At 49.9% G+C, this 14982-nt stretch overlaps 1 protein-coding gene across 1 annotated transcript in view; it reads right to left on the bottom strand.

Annotated features, from left to right (window-relative positions):
* FAM20A (FAM20A golgi associated secretory pathway pseudokinase) overlaps positions 1–14982 on the bottom strand; it is a 52664-nt gene that overhangs the window by 21682 nt on the left and 16000 nt on the right. Inside the window, exons 2-3 of the mRNA XM_075903987.2 lie at positions 3771–3955; positions 2813–2863 (exon numbers count right to left, since the gene is read on the bottom strand). Of these exons, the coding sequence (XP_075760102.2) occupies positions 2813–2863; positions 3771–3955 (236 nt within the window). The remainder of the gene's footprint in view (positions 1–2812; positions 2864–3770; positions 3956–14982) is intronic.

Raw genomic sequence — 14982 nt, 5'->3', positions numbered from 1 at the left:
ATCCCCTGCCCGGCTATGATTAAGTTGTTTAAAGAAATATGTTGCAATAGTAGAAACATTTTTGTGTGTCTGAAAACTGTAGGTACTGGGGGTACATACAATTTTTTTATTTAAAAAGAGTATGTTATAAAAAAGCTGGAGAAACACTGGTCTATAGTATGCCTATGCAGGTACCATCACCAAGCACTCAATGCTGCATGTAGCAATCTGTGCAAGTTATTACTACGCTTAGAAAAAATAAGAGTGAACCAGGGCTGTGTGGAGAGCTGGGGCCAGCCACTGTGTTGGGTTACCTAAGTGTTACTTTTGCAACAATGTTCCCACTCATCTTTTCCATCCACGTGTGGATTTTTTCCACCCATGTGAAGAATAATTTTTATATGCACCGAGTCATGTGTGAATGTGCACCACTCATAGAAACACAAAACTTGGCTGTGGGTGCTCTGCTAATCAGCTGGGCCACATCTGAATTTCTCCTCAGTGGCCACACAAGTGCACAGCTTAAAGGGAACACTATTTGATACCCACTGCAATGTAAACTGAATTTCATGCTGGTGACAGCTGCCAGCTGGTTTAAATCCTGAGCAAGGGGGCGGAGCCTACCTAAGACACAGACGTCCCTCCCCTTCATTTAAGGTCACAAGATAACATGATCTTAGTGACTAATTGACCATTCATTATCAGTGGTAAATAGGTCAATGGAGGGATGATAGGAGTTACTATAGAGAACTTTCTGGGTGTCTGGCTGGTGAGTCTTGCCCACATGCTCAGGGTTTAGCTGATCGCCATATTTGGGGTCGGAAAGGAATTTTCCTCCAGGGTAGATTGGCAGAGACCCTGGAGGTTTTTCGCCTTCCTCTGTAGCATGGGGTACAGGTCACAGCTGGAGGATTCTCTGCATCTTGGGGTCTTCAAACTATTTGAAGGCTTCAATATCTGAGATATAGGTGAGAGGGTTATTCTAGGAGGGGGTGGGTGAGATTCTGTGGCCTGCACTGTGCAGGGGGTCAGACTAGATGATCACAACGGTCCCTTCTGACCTTAAAGTCTATGAGTCTGTGGCTACGTCTAGACTGGCATGATTTTCTGGAAATGCTTTTAACAGAAAAGTTTTCCATTAAAAGCATTTTCGGAAAAGAGCGTCTAGATTGACACGGACGCTTTTCCGCAAAAGCACTTTTTGTGGAAAAGCGTCCGTGCCAATCTAGACGCGCTTTTCTGCAAAAAAGCCCCGATCGCCATTTTCGCGATCGGGGCTTTTTTGCGGAAAACAAGTCTGAGCTGTCTACACTGGCCTTTTTGCGCAAAAGTTTTGCGCAAAAGGACTTTTGCCTGAACGGGAGTAGCATAGTATTTCCGCAAGAACACTGACAATCTTACATGAGATGTCAGTGCTTTTGCGGAAATTCAAGCGGCCAGTGTAGACAGCTGGCAAGTTTTTCCAGAAAAGTGGCTGATTTTCCGGAAAAACTGGCCAGTCTAGACACAGCCTGTGAGTCTATGAGGTTGGGCCAGGCAGCTCAGGATTTGAGTGACAAAGCTCCATAGACAGCCCTGGAGAATGCTTGTTCTCAGAGCTGGTGCAGCTGGGTGTGGGGGAGTGTGCGCTTCCCCCATGCTGCTCTGTGAAGTTGTCTCAACCCCAGCCTGGAAGGGGTTGAAGGGGTTAATGCAAGTCCATGGTTGCTCAGGGTCCAACTCTTAGCTCATTAAATCAATGCAGAGACTCCCAATGCGTTCCATGAGCTTGGGAGAAGTTCCCTAGTTCTTGGCCTCTCCTGCAGCGATCAAAGGAACGGCACCAGTGAGTCCCATGTGTGGTCAGGTGCTTCTGTGATCTAGACTCAAGTTGAGTCAGGCCACCAGCTTCCTTCACAAAGAGCCAGCATCAGGATAAGGACTTTGGTTCCTCCTCCTCGTAACAGCCTCAAGTACCTAAAAGGGCGTTATGAGGAGGAAGGAGAAAAATTGTTCTCCTTGGCCTCTGAGGATAGGACAAGAAGCAATGGACTTCAAATGCAGCAAGGGAGGTTTAGGGTGTGTCTAGACTACTGGGATTTTTACAAAAAAGTGGCCTTTTTTCGCAAAATCTTTACCTGCGTCTAGAATGCAACCGTGTTCTTTCGAAAGTAAATCGAAAGAATGCGGCAGCTTTTTCGACCGCGGAAAACCTCGTTTTACGAGGAAGAACGCCTTTTTTCGAAAGTGCTCTTTCGAAAAAAGGCGCTATGTCATGCAAACGGTGCTTTTTCGAAAGAGAGCATCCAAACAGCCTGGGTGTTCTCTTTCGAAAAAGCGGCTTGCTGTTTTGAAAGTACTGGTTGTCGTCTAGACTTTCTTTTTTGAAAGAGGCTTGCAGTCTAGACATAGTGGACATTAGGAAAAACTTCCTAACTGTCAGGGTGGTTAAACATTGGAATCAATTGCCCAGGGAGGTTGTGGAATCTCTATCACTGGAGATTTCAAAGAGCAGGTTAGACAAACATCTGTCAACATTGATCAGATGGTGCTTGGTCCTGCTGTGGGGACAAGGGACTGGACTTGAAGACTTCTTGAGGTCCCTTCCAGTTCTAGAGTTCAGTACTGGCTTGTCCGGATTTGCAACTTTCACCTTTATTTTTTAAGGCAAATGAAGTGGGAAATGCTCATGTGGGAGTCAAAGAAAATTCAGAGCTATTATTTCTTCTGCAAGCTTTGCATGTTACAGAATAAAAAAAAGTTCTCTCCGTACAAGGGATCAGGTTTGCCAAGTTACCTAGTGCCAGGAGGTAAAATGAGGTTCAAGTAACAGGGACGCAAATGAATCGCTTACTCTGGGTGCAGTCACAGGCTCCTAATAAAGCTTTCTCGTCCTGAGTGTAGTCTGCAGGGAAAGGAAAAGCGGTTAGAGAACTGCTCACCCAGAACCTGCACTCTGCCGTTTCCCAACAGCTACGTCCAGAGGTCAGTGCTGCTGCCGTTAGCCAACCTGCCACGTAGCAAATGCAATGACCCGGGGTCAGAGGGGTCTGGTGTCTGGCTCAGTGCAGCCCTCAGAAAAGGCTGAGTCGGAGACCGGTGTGACCCCAGCTTCTCACAGGGGACAATGCCCCTGGCAGGAAGTCTCAGAATTCCGGTCAGCCGACTCGGCTTGCACGGGGGTATTAACACAGCAGGGCCCTGCAGGGTTTTCAGCCTTTATTTTCTGAGGCCACCCCGACATGTTATATAAACTCCATGGCTCAGCTGTGCCTCAACCCCTGTTTTTCTGCATAGAAAAGCCAGCTTCCAGTCCTAGGCCCCAGTACGTCTACTCCCAGCCCTGCTTGGCAGACCTGAAACCGGCTTGCGGCCCCCAGAGTCCTGGTTTAGAGCTACCCTTGGGGCTAGGGTGAGCTTGTACTATGAGACCCTCTCCCCTCATCAGGTTTCAGAGCCCAGGCTCCAGCCGGCGTGTTTACACTGCTATCGGTAGCCCCGCAGTCCGAGCCGGAGTCAGTGGACCCCGGCTCTCAGACTCGTTGCCGTGGGTCTTTTATGTGCCGTGTAGACCCACCCTCAGGCACTTGGGAGCGGGAAAACCTGAAACTTGTTTTTCCTCTTCACACCTGTTACTGAAAGATGCCAGTTACGTTTTCAGTTCTGTTCTGGAGAAAGTTTCATACAAAATGAAAACAAAACCTCCAGGCTTGAAAATATTCACAAAACTTTTTTCTTTTCGTTTACAAAAAACGTTTTCATTCAAAAGGCTCCACCCCGCTTGTTGCATGCGAGGCAGTGGAAACGCTTACCAGCACTGACGGTGTTCAGATCCCGCATGTCGCGAAGGAGTTTGTGAATGGCAGGGCTGGATCTGGGGTACAGCCCCTCGCGGCTGATTCCCAGGTGGAACTGGAGCCAGCTGGCTTCCCGCCCGAGCTGCAGCATGGAGTCGGGAGATGTTAGGTTGAGCTCCTCAAGGTGAAGCTTATGTCTCCTGAAAAACATCACACGATGCCATGAAAAAGAGCGTGCGCTGCATGTAAATCTGTAGTGCTCTACACTCGGAGGCTGTCGGTTTTCAAAGATCTGGGAAATGCCGTGAAGCTACAAGTCCATCCTGGACAGAGCTTGCCAGCCAGAAATAGCAACTTGCCTTAAGAGATTGTGTAGGGGTTATGATCTTGATTTCACAGGAGGGGAAACTGAGGCACGGGGCAAGCCGTGTCAAAGATTACTCAACAAGTCTGTGGCAGAGTTGGGACCAGCAGGGTCTCCTAAGTCAGCCCTGTACCTGGGCGCCTGTCTTGGCCACTGGGCTTTGCTGCACGCCCTGCCACTGACCTCGTTGCCACCAGCCCTGGCTGGGGCTGCACTTCTGACCCTGGCTTCCCCCATTCCCAGCCAGGCTTTCTGGTCCAGCGATACCCATGGTGCTGCCAGACCACGGATGTGGCTGGACCAGAGAGTCCTGGATTTTAGAGTTTCAACCTGTACAGAGAGAGCTGCAAAATGAAAAACATCATGGCTGCATCTAGACTGGCAAGATTTTGTGCAAAAGCGTCTGCTTTTGCACAAAAACTTGCCAGCTGTCTACACTGGCCACTTGAATTTGTGCAAGAGCACTGATGTTCTAATGTAAGAATTCTGTGCTTCTTGCGCAAATACTTTGACGCTCCCGCTCAGGGATAAGCTCTCTTGCGCAAGAATACTTGCGCAAGAGGGCCAGTGTAGACAGGCACCTTAATTTTTTGCGCAAGAAAGCCCGATGGCTAAAATGGCCATTGGGGCTTTCTTGCGCAAAAGCGCGTCTATACTGGGCACGGATGCTTTTGCGCAAAAGCATCCGTGCCAATCTAGACACTCTTTTGCAGAAATACTTTTAACGGAAAAACTTTTCCGTTAAAAGTATTTCCGCAAAATCATGCCAGTCTCGACTCAGCCATTGATTAAAGGAGAGAAAAGGCCAGATACTGCATCTGTTGAATATTAATGGGCAAACTGGGGATAATGGGGCTTCCTTAGCATACGGGTGTTATAAGGTAGATTCATGAAAGATCATGAGGCGCACAGAGACTGTAATGATGGGGGGCACGGAAGCACCTAAGACAGTCATTTTGAAAAGGGCACGTTTCAGAGACTAGCATCACAGGGCTGGAAGAAACCTTGTGCCTTGCTCTCCTGGCAGGATTAAGTATTATCTTGCCCGTCCCCGAGAAGTATCTGTCTAACCTGCTCTTAAAAAACTCCACTGATGGAGATTCCACAACCCCCCTAGGAAATATATTCCAGGGTTTAACCACCCTTATATCCAAACTAAAACTCCTTTGCTGCAATTCAAGTCAATTTCTTCTTGTCCTCGCCTCAGAGGCCAAGGAGAACAATTTTTCTCCCCCCCTCCTTGTAACACCCTTTTAGGTACTTGAAAACCACTATTGTGTCCCCTCTCAGCCTTCTTGACTCCGGACTGAACAAACTCAGTTCTTTCAGTCTTCCCTTTGGGGACATGCTTTCTAGACCTTGGATCATTTTTGTTGCTCTTCTCTGGACTTCCTCCAGTTTGTTTACATCTTTCCTGAAATGTAGCACCCAGGCCTGGACACAGTACTTCAGGTGAGGCCGAATCAGCGCAGAGCAGAGCGGAAGAATTATATCCTCCGTCTTGCTCACAGCGCTCCTGTGAATCCGTCCCAGAAGGGTGAATTTTGCCATGTGCAATAATAGCTTTGCTATTTCCCAGCTCTTTCCTACAGTGATTGGGGCTGGGTTGGCTGTAGTGACTCCTGCTGGCCGTTTGATAGATTCATCAGGCCCCGGGGCAAGGTGGGGGAAGGGGCTCCATGCTCCAGAAGGGGCGTGGCTTCAGGTGGGAAGGGGCGGGGTTGGGTGCAGCCAGCCCTCAGCGCCATCCAGCATGTGCTGCACCCCCAGCCAGCTCTCAGTGCAGTAGCCACTGGAAGCCGTGGGCCCTGTTGAATCTCCAAGTCCTGGGGCAGTCGTCCCCTTTGCTCTCCCCCGCCAGTGGGTCTGCAGTTGGCACTTGTTTAAATCAGAGCCCTGTGATGCTGGTGGTTTTGCAGGGGGGTGGAAGGAACATTTAGTTTGCTTACAAGCTGGGGAATTTTTGCACTTGCCCTCTCTTCCCTCCAAAGTGTTGCTTTGAGAGTTGGATTTAAAAACTCCCCCTCCCCCAAATTCAAAGCCAAACTCAGTGGAAACAGAATCACGGCTGGTGCTGGGTGGGAACCGTGAGAACCACAAGTTTTACATGCTTTCAAGGCCATGCCCTTAAGCTGCCCAAGCTTGCTCAAAAGACAGTTGCCCTCCTTCACACCCCCTGAGTCACCAACAGCAGCAGCAGTCACTGCTTTGTAAATAACCAGTCATACTCCTTCCACCTGGTTGAGGGTTTCATTGCAGTTGTTTCTCAGAGCTCTGTTGTAACAAAGTCCTTTAGGGCCAAACCCAGTGGGAAACAACTGTGGTTTCATTCACGAATGACTGAAAAGCAACTTGATCTCTTTAGATGGATGGTGCTAATGAACTGGCAAAGGCTTGTTCTGTTTTCTGCACAGTTTCTTCTACTATGTTCATCTCTGCCTCAGACAAGTGCCTTCCAATAGCGGATTAAGCAACATCACTAACATCTGTCACACGTGGTTTATTCTCCAATCCTTTCTCATCATCAATCATCATCAACATCAACCATGGGCTCAACACCCATTGGTGTCCGATGCTTCCCTCACTATTTCCTTCCATCTTTCCCTGTCCAGTGTGGAGTGGCTTAGTTTCTGTAGACTAGCTCCGCACCAATCTACTATATCATCTCCCCATTCTCTGGGGAGTCTGCCTCTTCTATTCGAACCATCCATTATGCTGAATACTGGGGTCTTAACTTTTCGCTCGTCGTTCATTCTGCAGAGATGCCCGAATAGCTGTAACGTCCGTTGTATAACCTTCTGCAGTAGGTTCTCTTTCGGCCGTATCTTCCTATATAATTCCTCGTTGGTGACCTTCTGCATCCATCCTATTCTCGGGATCTTTCTATAACAACTTCTCTTGACCACCAATATCCTTCTCTTCAAATCTTTTCACCCACATCTCACATCCGTACAACATGCTGCTAAATACACATGTTTTCAAGACGAGAATTGTGTGTGTGGTGGTAGAGATGACTGGAAAACACATCTCCTGTTTTGCAAAAATGTTGGGATTTCAGAAAGTTTGTCCAGGGGACAAACCCTCCTGACTTTCAGTTCTTTTTGTGGAAGGAAATTCCTAACCATCACCAGCAAAAAACAACGAGGAGTCCTGTAGCACCTTAGAGACTAGCAAAAATCAATATAGGGTATCATGAGCTTTCATGGGCACAGCCCACTTCCTCAGATGAGCAGAGACTGAGGAAGTGGGTTTTGGCCACGAAAGCTCATGATACTCTATATTGATTTTTGTTAGTCTCTAAGGGTACATCGACACTACGGGACAAGGTCGAATTAAGATACGTAACTTCAGTTATGTTAATTGCGTATCTGAAGTAGGGATGTTACATTTAGATGAATGAGCTAATCGAACAGTCGATGCAATCTGCACTATTCGATTAGTCGATAATGGTGCCTCCGCCTTTGAAGTGTAGCAATAACTCCAGGGCTGTTGCTACACTTCAAAGGTGAAAGCGCTGGCCCCGTGCTCCCCGCGGCATTTCAAAGTGGCAGCGCCGTGTGGAGCCTGGAGTCAGCAGAGGAGTTCCCAGCTGACCCAAGGCTCCATACGGTGCTGCCACTTTGAAACGCCGCATGCAGTGCAGTCCGGGCTGCATGTGGCGTTTCAAAGCAGCAGTGCCACATAGAGCTTAGGGTCTGGCCCTGGGATCCACTCTTTCCCACCCCCTTGCTGCCTCTTTCTTATAGAGGCAGAAAGGCGGGGGGGGGGGAGGGAGGGGGAGGAAGCAACTAGTCGACTAGTCATTCACATCCCTAACCTGAAGTCGAAGTACTCTAACTCAACTTTTGGGCTTTCCACCCTGCAGGAAGTTGAAGGGAGAACACTCTCCCTTTGACTTCCCTTACTCCTCGTGGAGGCAGGACTAACCGGCATTGATCAGAGCGCCCCTCTCAGTTTGAATTTGCTGTCTTCGCTAGACTGCTAATTTGAACCCTGGAAGATTGACAGTGGCAGCTTCGATCTTCCCTGTAGCGTAGCTGTTCCCTAGGTACTACAGGACTGCTCATTGTTTTTTAAAGTTGCAGGCTAACACGGCTATTCCTCCGAGACTTTTAAACAGCAACAAATGTTTGAGCTCCATTGAAATGATTCATTTGGATGGCTGCCGAACATTGCGTTTTGATTTGGGAACTTTAAAAACAATTAAATTGGCTTTAAATATAACATTAAATGGCTACACAATAGCGTTTCCAAATGAAGTTGTGTGGAAATGAATACATCGCAATCAGTTTTCATTTAGTATAAATAGCATTTTCTGATGAAAAAAACCCAGCTTTCTAACCATCACGGTGCAATAGAGTGATTTATTTTGGTATTTTGTTTCTTGTCTATCGTCCTATACATTAGATCATTAAGATTTCCCCATTCCCCATGTTGCTTTTTTTTTCACTGTCATAGTCCGTGCCTGACATGAGCTTTAGACAGAGTAAATGAGGATGGAACATTCCCTCATCTAACTGATTCTGCTCCAAGCGTGGTCTAGAGTACAATGGGGAGGTAATAACATTTAGTGAGCGCCAGGGGAAAAGCAGAATTCTCACAGTTTATGCACACAGAAGAACATAAGAATGACTGGACCAAAGATCCATCTAGCCCAGTATCCTGTCTTCTGACAGTGGCCAATGCCAGATGCCCCAGAGGGAGTGAACAGAACAGGGAATTATCACACGATCCCTCTCCTGTCACCTATTTCCAGCCTCTGACAGAGGCTAGGGAAACCATTCCTGTCCATCCTGGCTCATAGGTATTGATGGACTGAACCTCCATGAATTTATCTCACTCTTTTTTGAACCCTGTTAAAGTTCTGGTCTTCACCACATCCTCTGGCAAGGAGTTCCACAGGTTGACTGTGTGCTGCATGAAGAATATTTTCCTTTTATTTGTTTTAAACCTGCTACCTCTGAATGTCATGTGGCGACCCCTAGTTCTTATGTTATGTTCTCACAACACAGAGCACTGATCCTGGGTGGGTGGCATATTCAAGGACGTGAGGGCAAATTGGGAGAAGTCACCCAAGACGGCGAACAGCCACCTGCCAAAGACCGTGAACAGCAACCTTCTGGTTTAAGATCACTTGCTGCCTTTTTATATCCACAAACCACAGCTCTGCCAGGGGATCTAAGAGGCTTGCTCCTTCCAGAGCATATGTTCTTTGGCAGTGCCCCATAAAGAAGAGAAAATGGCACTGAAAAAGGGTTTCTTTGCCATTGTTGTGTCTGAGCCTTGCAGAACATCTCGTAAAACGTCTGCCCTCCCCCGCCCTGTACGGCACAAGGGAATTGTAGATCTGATTGTGGGCGCGCCTCAGATCTTGACACACACGCTGTAGCTAACAGCACAGTCAAGGAGGCTTCCAGAAATCTGTCATGCTAAAGGCAGACCGTGGAAACGGAGCCTCTCCGGAGAGATGCGTGGGCACAGCTAGAGACGGGCCGGCCTTGGCTTCGGTTAATGAGCTCTGGGAAGACCCGCTTATTAGCTCAGCTACACCCCTTTGGAAAGTCCCGCTTGATCTCACGCTCTCCGCCTGCATGTAGGGGTCGACTGCAGGCAGGGCTGGCGTTTGGGAGGGGCACAATGCTGGCTAGAGGCACTGCTCCCAGCCACACATCCACCACCGAGCTCACATCGCCTCCCCGCCTGAACCCTCAGCTCCTCCCCAGACACAGCTCTCCTGGATTTAGCCTGAAGACATTAGGCTCCATTTCCTGAGCAGACATAGACGGTCTCTCCATTTCCTTCCTGCTAGACGCAAAGCCCGCTGCAGGACTGCGCATATATGAGCTGTCACACAGGTTAGGGCAGTGGTGGGCTGGAGGTTGTGGCCTCTCGGGCTATGTCGACACTGACGGCGTCTTATGCGAGAAATATGCAAATGAGGCGAAGCGTGGAATATCGCTGAGCCTCGTTTGCATACCTAATGAGCCGCCATTTTTGCAGAAGAGGCTCTTGCGCCAGAAGGAGTTGCCTACACTGCCTCTTCTTGTGCAAGAAATATGCAAATGAGGCTAGCGTGGAATATCGCTGAGCCTCATTTGCATACCTAATGAGCCGCCATTTTTGTAGAAGAGGCTCTTGCGCCAGAAGGAGCTGTCTACACTGCCCCTTCTTGCACAAGAAAAACTGTCTTGTGCAATGCTGTTCTTCTTGAAAATAATCGGCATAGCAGCATTGCGCAAGAGGGTTTTTCTTGCACAAGAAGGGGCAGTGTAGACAGCTCCTTTTGGCACAAGAGCCTCTTCTGCAAAAATGGCGGCTCATTAGGTATGCAAACGAGGCTCAGCGATATTCCATGCTTCGCCTCATTTGCATATTTCTTGCGCAAGAAGAGGCAGTGTAGACAGCTCCTTCTGGCGCAAGAGCCTCTTCTGCAAATATGGCGGCTCATTAGGTATGCAAATGAGGCTCGGCGATATTCCACGCTTCGCCTCATTTGCCGTGAGTGTCGACATAGCCCGAGAGGGGTTCTATGCATGGCCCATGAGATGTTTTGTTTGCGGTGGCCCGTGTGCAGAGTTGCCAGATTCCGCCGGTTTCCATCTGTGACGGCGCGTTGGGGGTCCCCCGTCTCCTGCACCCCGAAATGGCACAGACTGCACCAGCCGGTGGAATAGAGGAAGTTTATTGCCTCTCCAGGATACAGCACAGCACAGATGTAATCTGGTCACAGAGCTGGGCTAGGATGCCTCAGGCCCCCTTGAGATGGGGGGAGACTGGGCCCCTAAACTCCAGCCCCTTTCCCTAGGCTGTCTCCTCCATGCTCCCAGACAGCAACTAACTCCATCTCCTCTTCCAGCCCTGCCCCCCAGCCAGGGCAGCATTCCACCTTCCTTTGTTCCTCTCCATGGGGGGGTGTCTGGCCATACCGGTTGAGAGGTCCCTTTGCATAGTGACTCATCCTGTTTTGCTGGGTCCTGGTACCCACGGCAGCCAGTGGGGGTTACCCCAGAGCCAGCAGCATAGAAACCAGTCAGGTACCCCCACTACGTCACACCATCCACACCGTTTTTTTCCCTACTGATATTGCTAAAGTGACACGCACATAAAGCCAGGGCCCGTGATGCAAGATGTGTGCTGATTGCAGCAGTCACTGTGAGGGCTGGGTGCTCCCGCTGCATCCAATCCCAGTGCTGCGATGGCTCCATCAGCACCCCGTGAAAATGTGAGGTCCACCAGCGCAGTGAGCAAAACTATCCTATCTCATCTCGGTGACGGTAATCGTGCAGACGGAGGAGGGCCGGCTCATTCAGCCCCCTCTCTAGGCTAGGTTGCCCGTCGCTGGCGTAGGGACTCTGAGGTGTCTAGCTCCTGCTAGGAGGTGACTCCCTTTCATTCAACGCCCAAGGAGCGCTGTGTGAGGTTTCGTGCAGGAGAGGCCCAGCCATGGGCCAGCAGGACGGTGGGGCGCTGACTGCAGAGCTCTCTAAGGGTATGTCTACACTAGCCCCCAGTTCAAACTAGGGAGGCTAATGTAGGCATTTGAAGTTGCAAATGAAGCCCGGGATTTAAATATCCCAGGCATTATTTTCATCTTCCCACCTGGTCACCATTTAAAAATTCCTCATTCCACGAGGTGTAACAGTTAATTCGAACTAAGGACTTAGTTCGAATTGCTGTTTCACTGCCGCATGTCGCCGCGGGCAGTTACTTCGGACGAGTGGAATTTATTTTGAATGCCTACACTAGCCTCCCTAGTTTGAACTAGGGGGCTAGTGTAGACATACCCCAAGGGTTTGACACAGCTTCCGCCCCCCTCTATCCCCTGCCATTCTGCTCCTCCCAGTCCATGCAGACAGAGCAGCCAGGTTTTCCCCGCCGTTTGTCCGTGTCGCGGACGGAGCCAAGCTCACAAGTTGGACCTACTGAGAGCAGCGTTCGTTTAATGCGGCACCACACGGTTAATAGTATCTTCCTGGGGTCAATCAGCAGGAAGGGGCTAGGGAGGAAGGCAAACGCAGGGAATTCCCCTGAAGCGTTCTCAGCCGGCAGGGATAGGCAGATTTCACTCCGCCGTCTCTCTCACCGATGAAAAGGGAGGCAAGTTTGCTCCCCAGAGCTCACAGACCTCAAGCTCTGCCCAGATCACAGGGGATCGGCTGGAGAAGGAAGGGCTCCATGAGCCTTTTCACTAGCTTTGTGGCCCCGTAATCTCCTCCCAGGTTCTTGGCAACAAGAGTCCATGGTAGCCTCCCCCCCCTTTGCCCTCCTGCCAGCCGTTGAAGGGGAATCCCAAAGAAGAGAAGGAATTCTGCTTAAAGGTCAAAACAACCGGCTGCTGCTTTGGGTTTGAAGCAGACTCTTCTCTTGAGTGGAGTGATGGGACACGTGCAAAGTTTAAATGTTTGTTACATTCACTCGCCTTGACCCCAGCCTGACTCTCATGGAAGGAGTCTCCTTTTTGAGCCTAGAAAGGGTGTCTAATCCCCGGGTGCTCTGCTTCTACCCATCCCCCTCTCTCGTGGCCCTTTGTTGTGGATACAGGACGGTCGCTGGCGCCGTCCATTGCGTTTGTCCATGCACACTACAGACGAGTGCCTCGGCTAATCATTGATCCAGGTGGCATGCAAGAGCGTCACCCTGCACCGTTAAGTAACCCCGTACTTTTTGCTTTGGGTCAGCATACTCCGAAGTGAGGCCAATGACACCGTGGCAAGCTCTGAAATGCTGCTTTCCTCCGTCCCGGCAGGAAAAATGAACATTCCACATGCTCACTGCCAGGTCATAAAAGAAGAAGGAGGAAGAAAGCCAATCTCTGCGAGGTAAACAAGTGAGGCGAGCCGGGGAAAAGTAGGCCAGTGAAATTGGCTCTATTACTAATATCCTAAGGCCAGGTCTTCACTAGACCCAGCAGCTCAGCTTAAGGTGTACAACTCTGTAGAATACGTAGACTATGTAGCTGGAGTCGGTTTAGCTCAGCGTGATGGCGTCCCCACAGCAGGAGGTCAAAGGGAGCAAACGCTCCTGTCAGCTTCCCTTACTCCTCGCAAAAGGAGTACCACCAGCAGGAGTGCTCTGAGTTCAATTCAGCGAGTCTTAACTAGACTCCCTAAATGGAACTCTAGAAGATCGATGGCAGCAATGGCGATCTGCCTTTTACTATAGATAAGGCCTCAATGGGCAATGAATTCCCTCTTACAGCAGCCAAGTCCCAGAGTGTGATGGACTAGAGGCAACGGGGAAATAGCCAAGGTGGGTGGCGGCAAAGGAAAAAGTCTTGGAATACGGGGCTTTGTTTTGGGGGAGTATTTTCATCTACAGGGCTCAAGTGTTTGGCAAAGGAGGGTATGAAGGTGCAAGGGACGATTAGTTTGCAGGCCTGCCTTCTATTTCTGCCTTTCTGCTCTGTGGTTCCAGCTAGTCTATCTATCAAATCTTAGGAGTTTATACTGTCCGCCAGCACTGTAGAATCCGAATCCTCCATTTGCAGTTTGTTCCGTTTGTACCTTGATTTCCCCATCCATAAAATGGGGATGATCATTCCTCCCTGGCAGGGGCGTTGTGAAGCTGACCGCCAACGGAGTAGTGAAGCCCTAAGCTGGAACCCCCCCTATAACAGTGAAGGGTTATCGAGAAAGCCTATTTCTAAGGAAAGCGAACAACAACAGGATATAGTGTGTGGGATTCAGTCTGCTCTGGCCCAGCAGCCAAAAGATGGTGATGACTGTGCTTGCGTGCTGGAAAAACTGCACAAGCCGCTCGTCCGCTCAGCTTACCCCTGAAGTCCTAGCATCCTCTCGGCAGATGTTTCTGCTGAACCATGTCTGGAAGCGTCGCCTCAGAGAGGGGGAAGGAGGAGCAGATTATGCCACACGAGCCCCCCACAGGAGTAACTGTGCCAATGACATGGTTTTTCTTTCATACAGGCTGCGTAGTCAGGGGTGGTTTGAGGTGGGCTGCGGCAGCTGGCGCCCCAGGCGGAACGCGTGATCGGTGCCCCCACCTGCACGGCCATCAATGGTGTGACGTCATCATTGGGCGACCCGGCAGGCAATGAGCAAAGCCCTGTGGGCTGTATTGTGCGTGAGATTGACCTTCTGGGGCTACGGGGGGAGAGTCACCCTGGGAATAAACACGAACAATCCCTGGACCCTTCGTCCAGCCCTTCAGAAGAGTCGACAACAAAGGGCGCGTTCCATGGGGCATGTTGAGCCGCTGGGAGCAGGGCTGAGCCCTGCCATGCTGCTATGGGAGCTGGTCGATGATGGTTTGGGGCTCACGCCTTCCCTGCCTCCCTCCATGGTCACAAGGTCACCAATGACAGGAGTTTGGAGGTGTCAGGATAGCCCAACCCTGGCACAAAGCAGACAAAGAGACTCACAGTGAACGCCGGCGTTGACCACTGGTTAGGAGAACGGAAGCCATTTGCAGAGCGTAACAACTATGGCTTTACTGAACCCACTAACTTACAGGCAGTCCTGCCTATCTCTGGCAAAAGAGCTTTTTCTCCACTCACCAACTCCAGCTAGACAGACGTGTGTCTTGTTATAGAGCCCTCCCGTAACATCCCCTACCGAGGCGGGGCCAGAATCTAATCAACGGAGCATACCTAGTACAAAAGGCCCCTTCCCAGAAACTCCCTGCACTGAACCCAGATTTTCCGCATAGTGCCCCAGGAAGGAGGCGGGTGTGAGTGAATCCAGCCTGAGCCTGTTCTCAGAAAGCTTCCCGTGTTTATGAGAACCATATATTTTATTTCAAAGTGACCGAGGAAAAATCAATATGTTTTCCCCCAAAAGAATAAGACACAAAGCTAAGTCACACAAGGGCAGGCGGCTGCGTGGCCAGCCCAGCTTCGCTCCGGGC

Source organism: Pelodiscus sinensis, chromosome 20, assembly GCF_052426305.1.
Source record: "Pelodiscus sinensis isolate ZL-2025 chromosome 20, ASM5242630v1, whole genome shotgun sequence".
NCBI lineage: Eukaryota > Metazoa > Chordata > Testudines > Trionychidae > Pelodiscus > Pelodiscus sinensis.
This window is presented reverse-complemented; position numbering and strand designations above follow the sequence as displayed.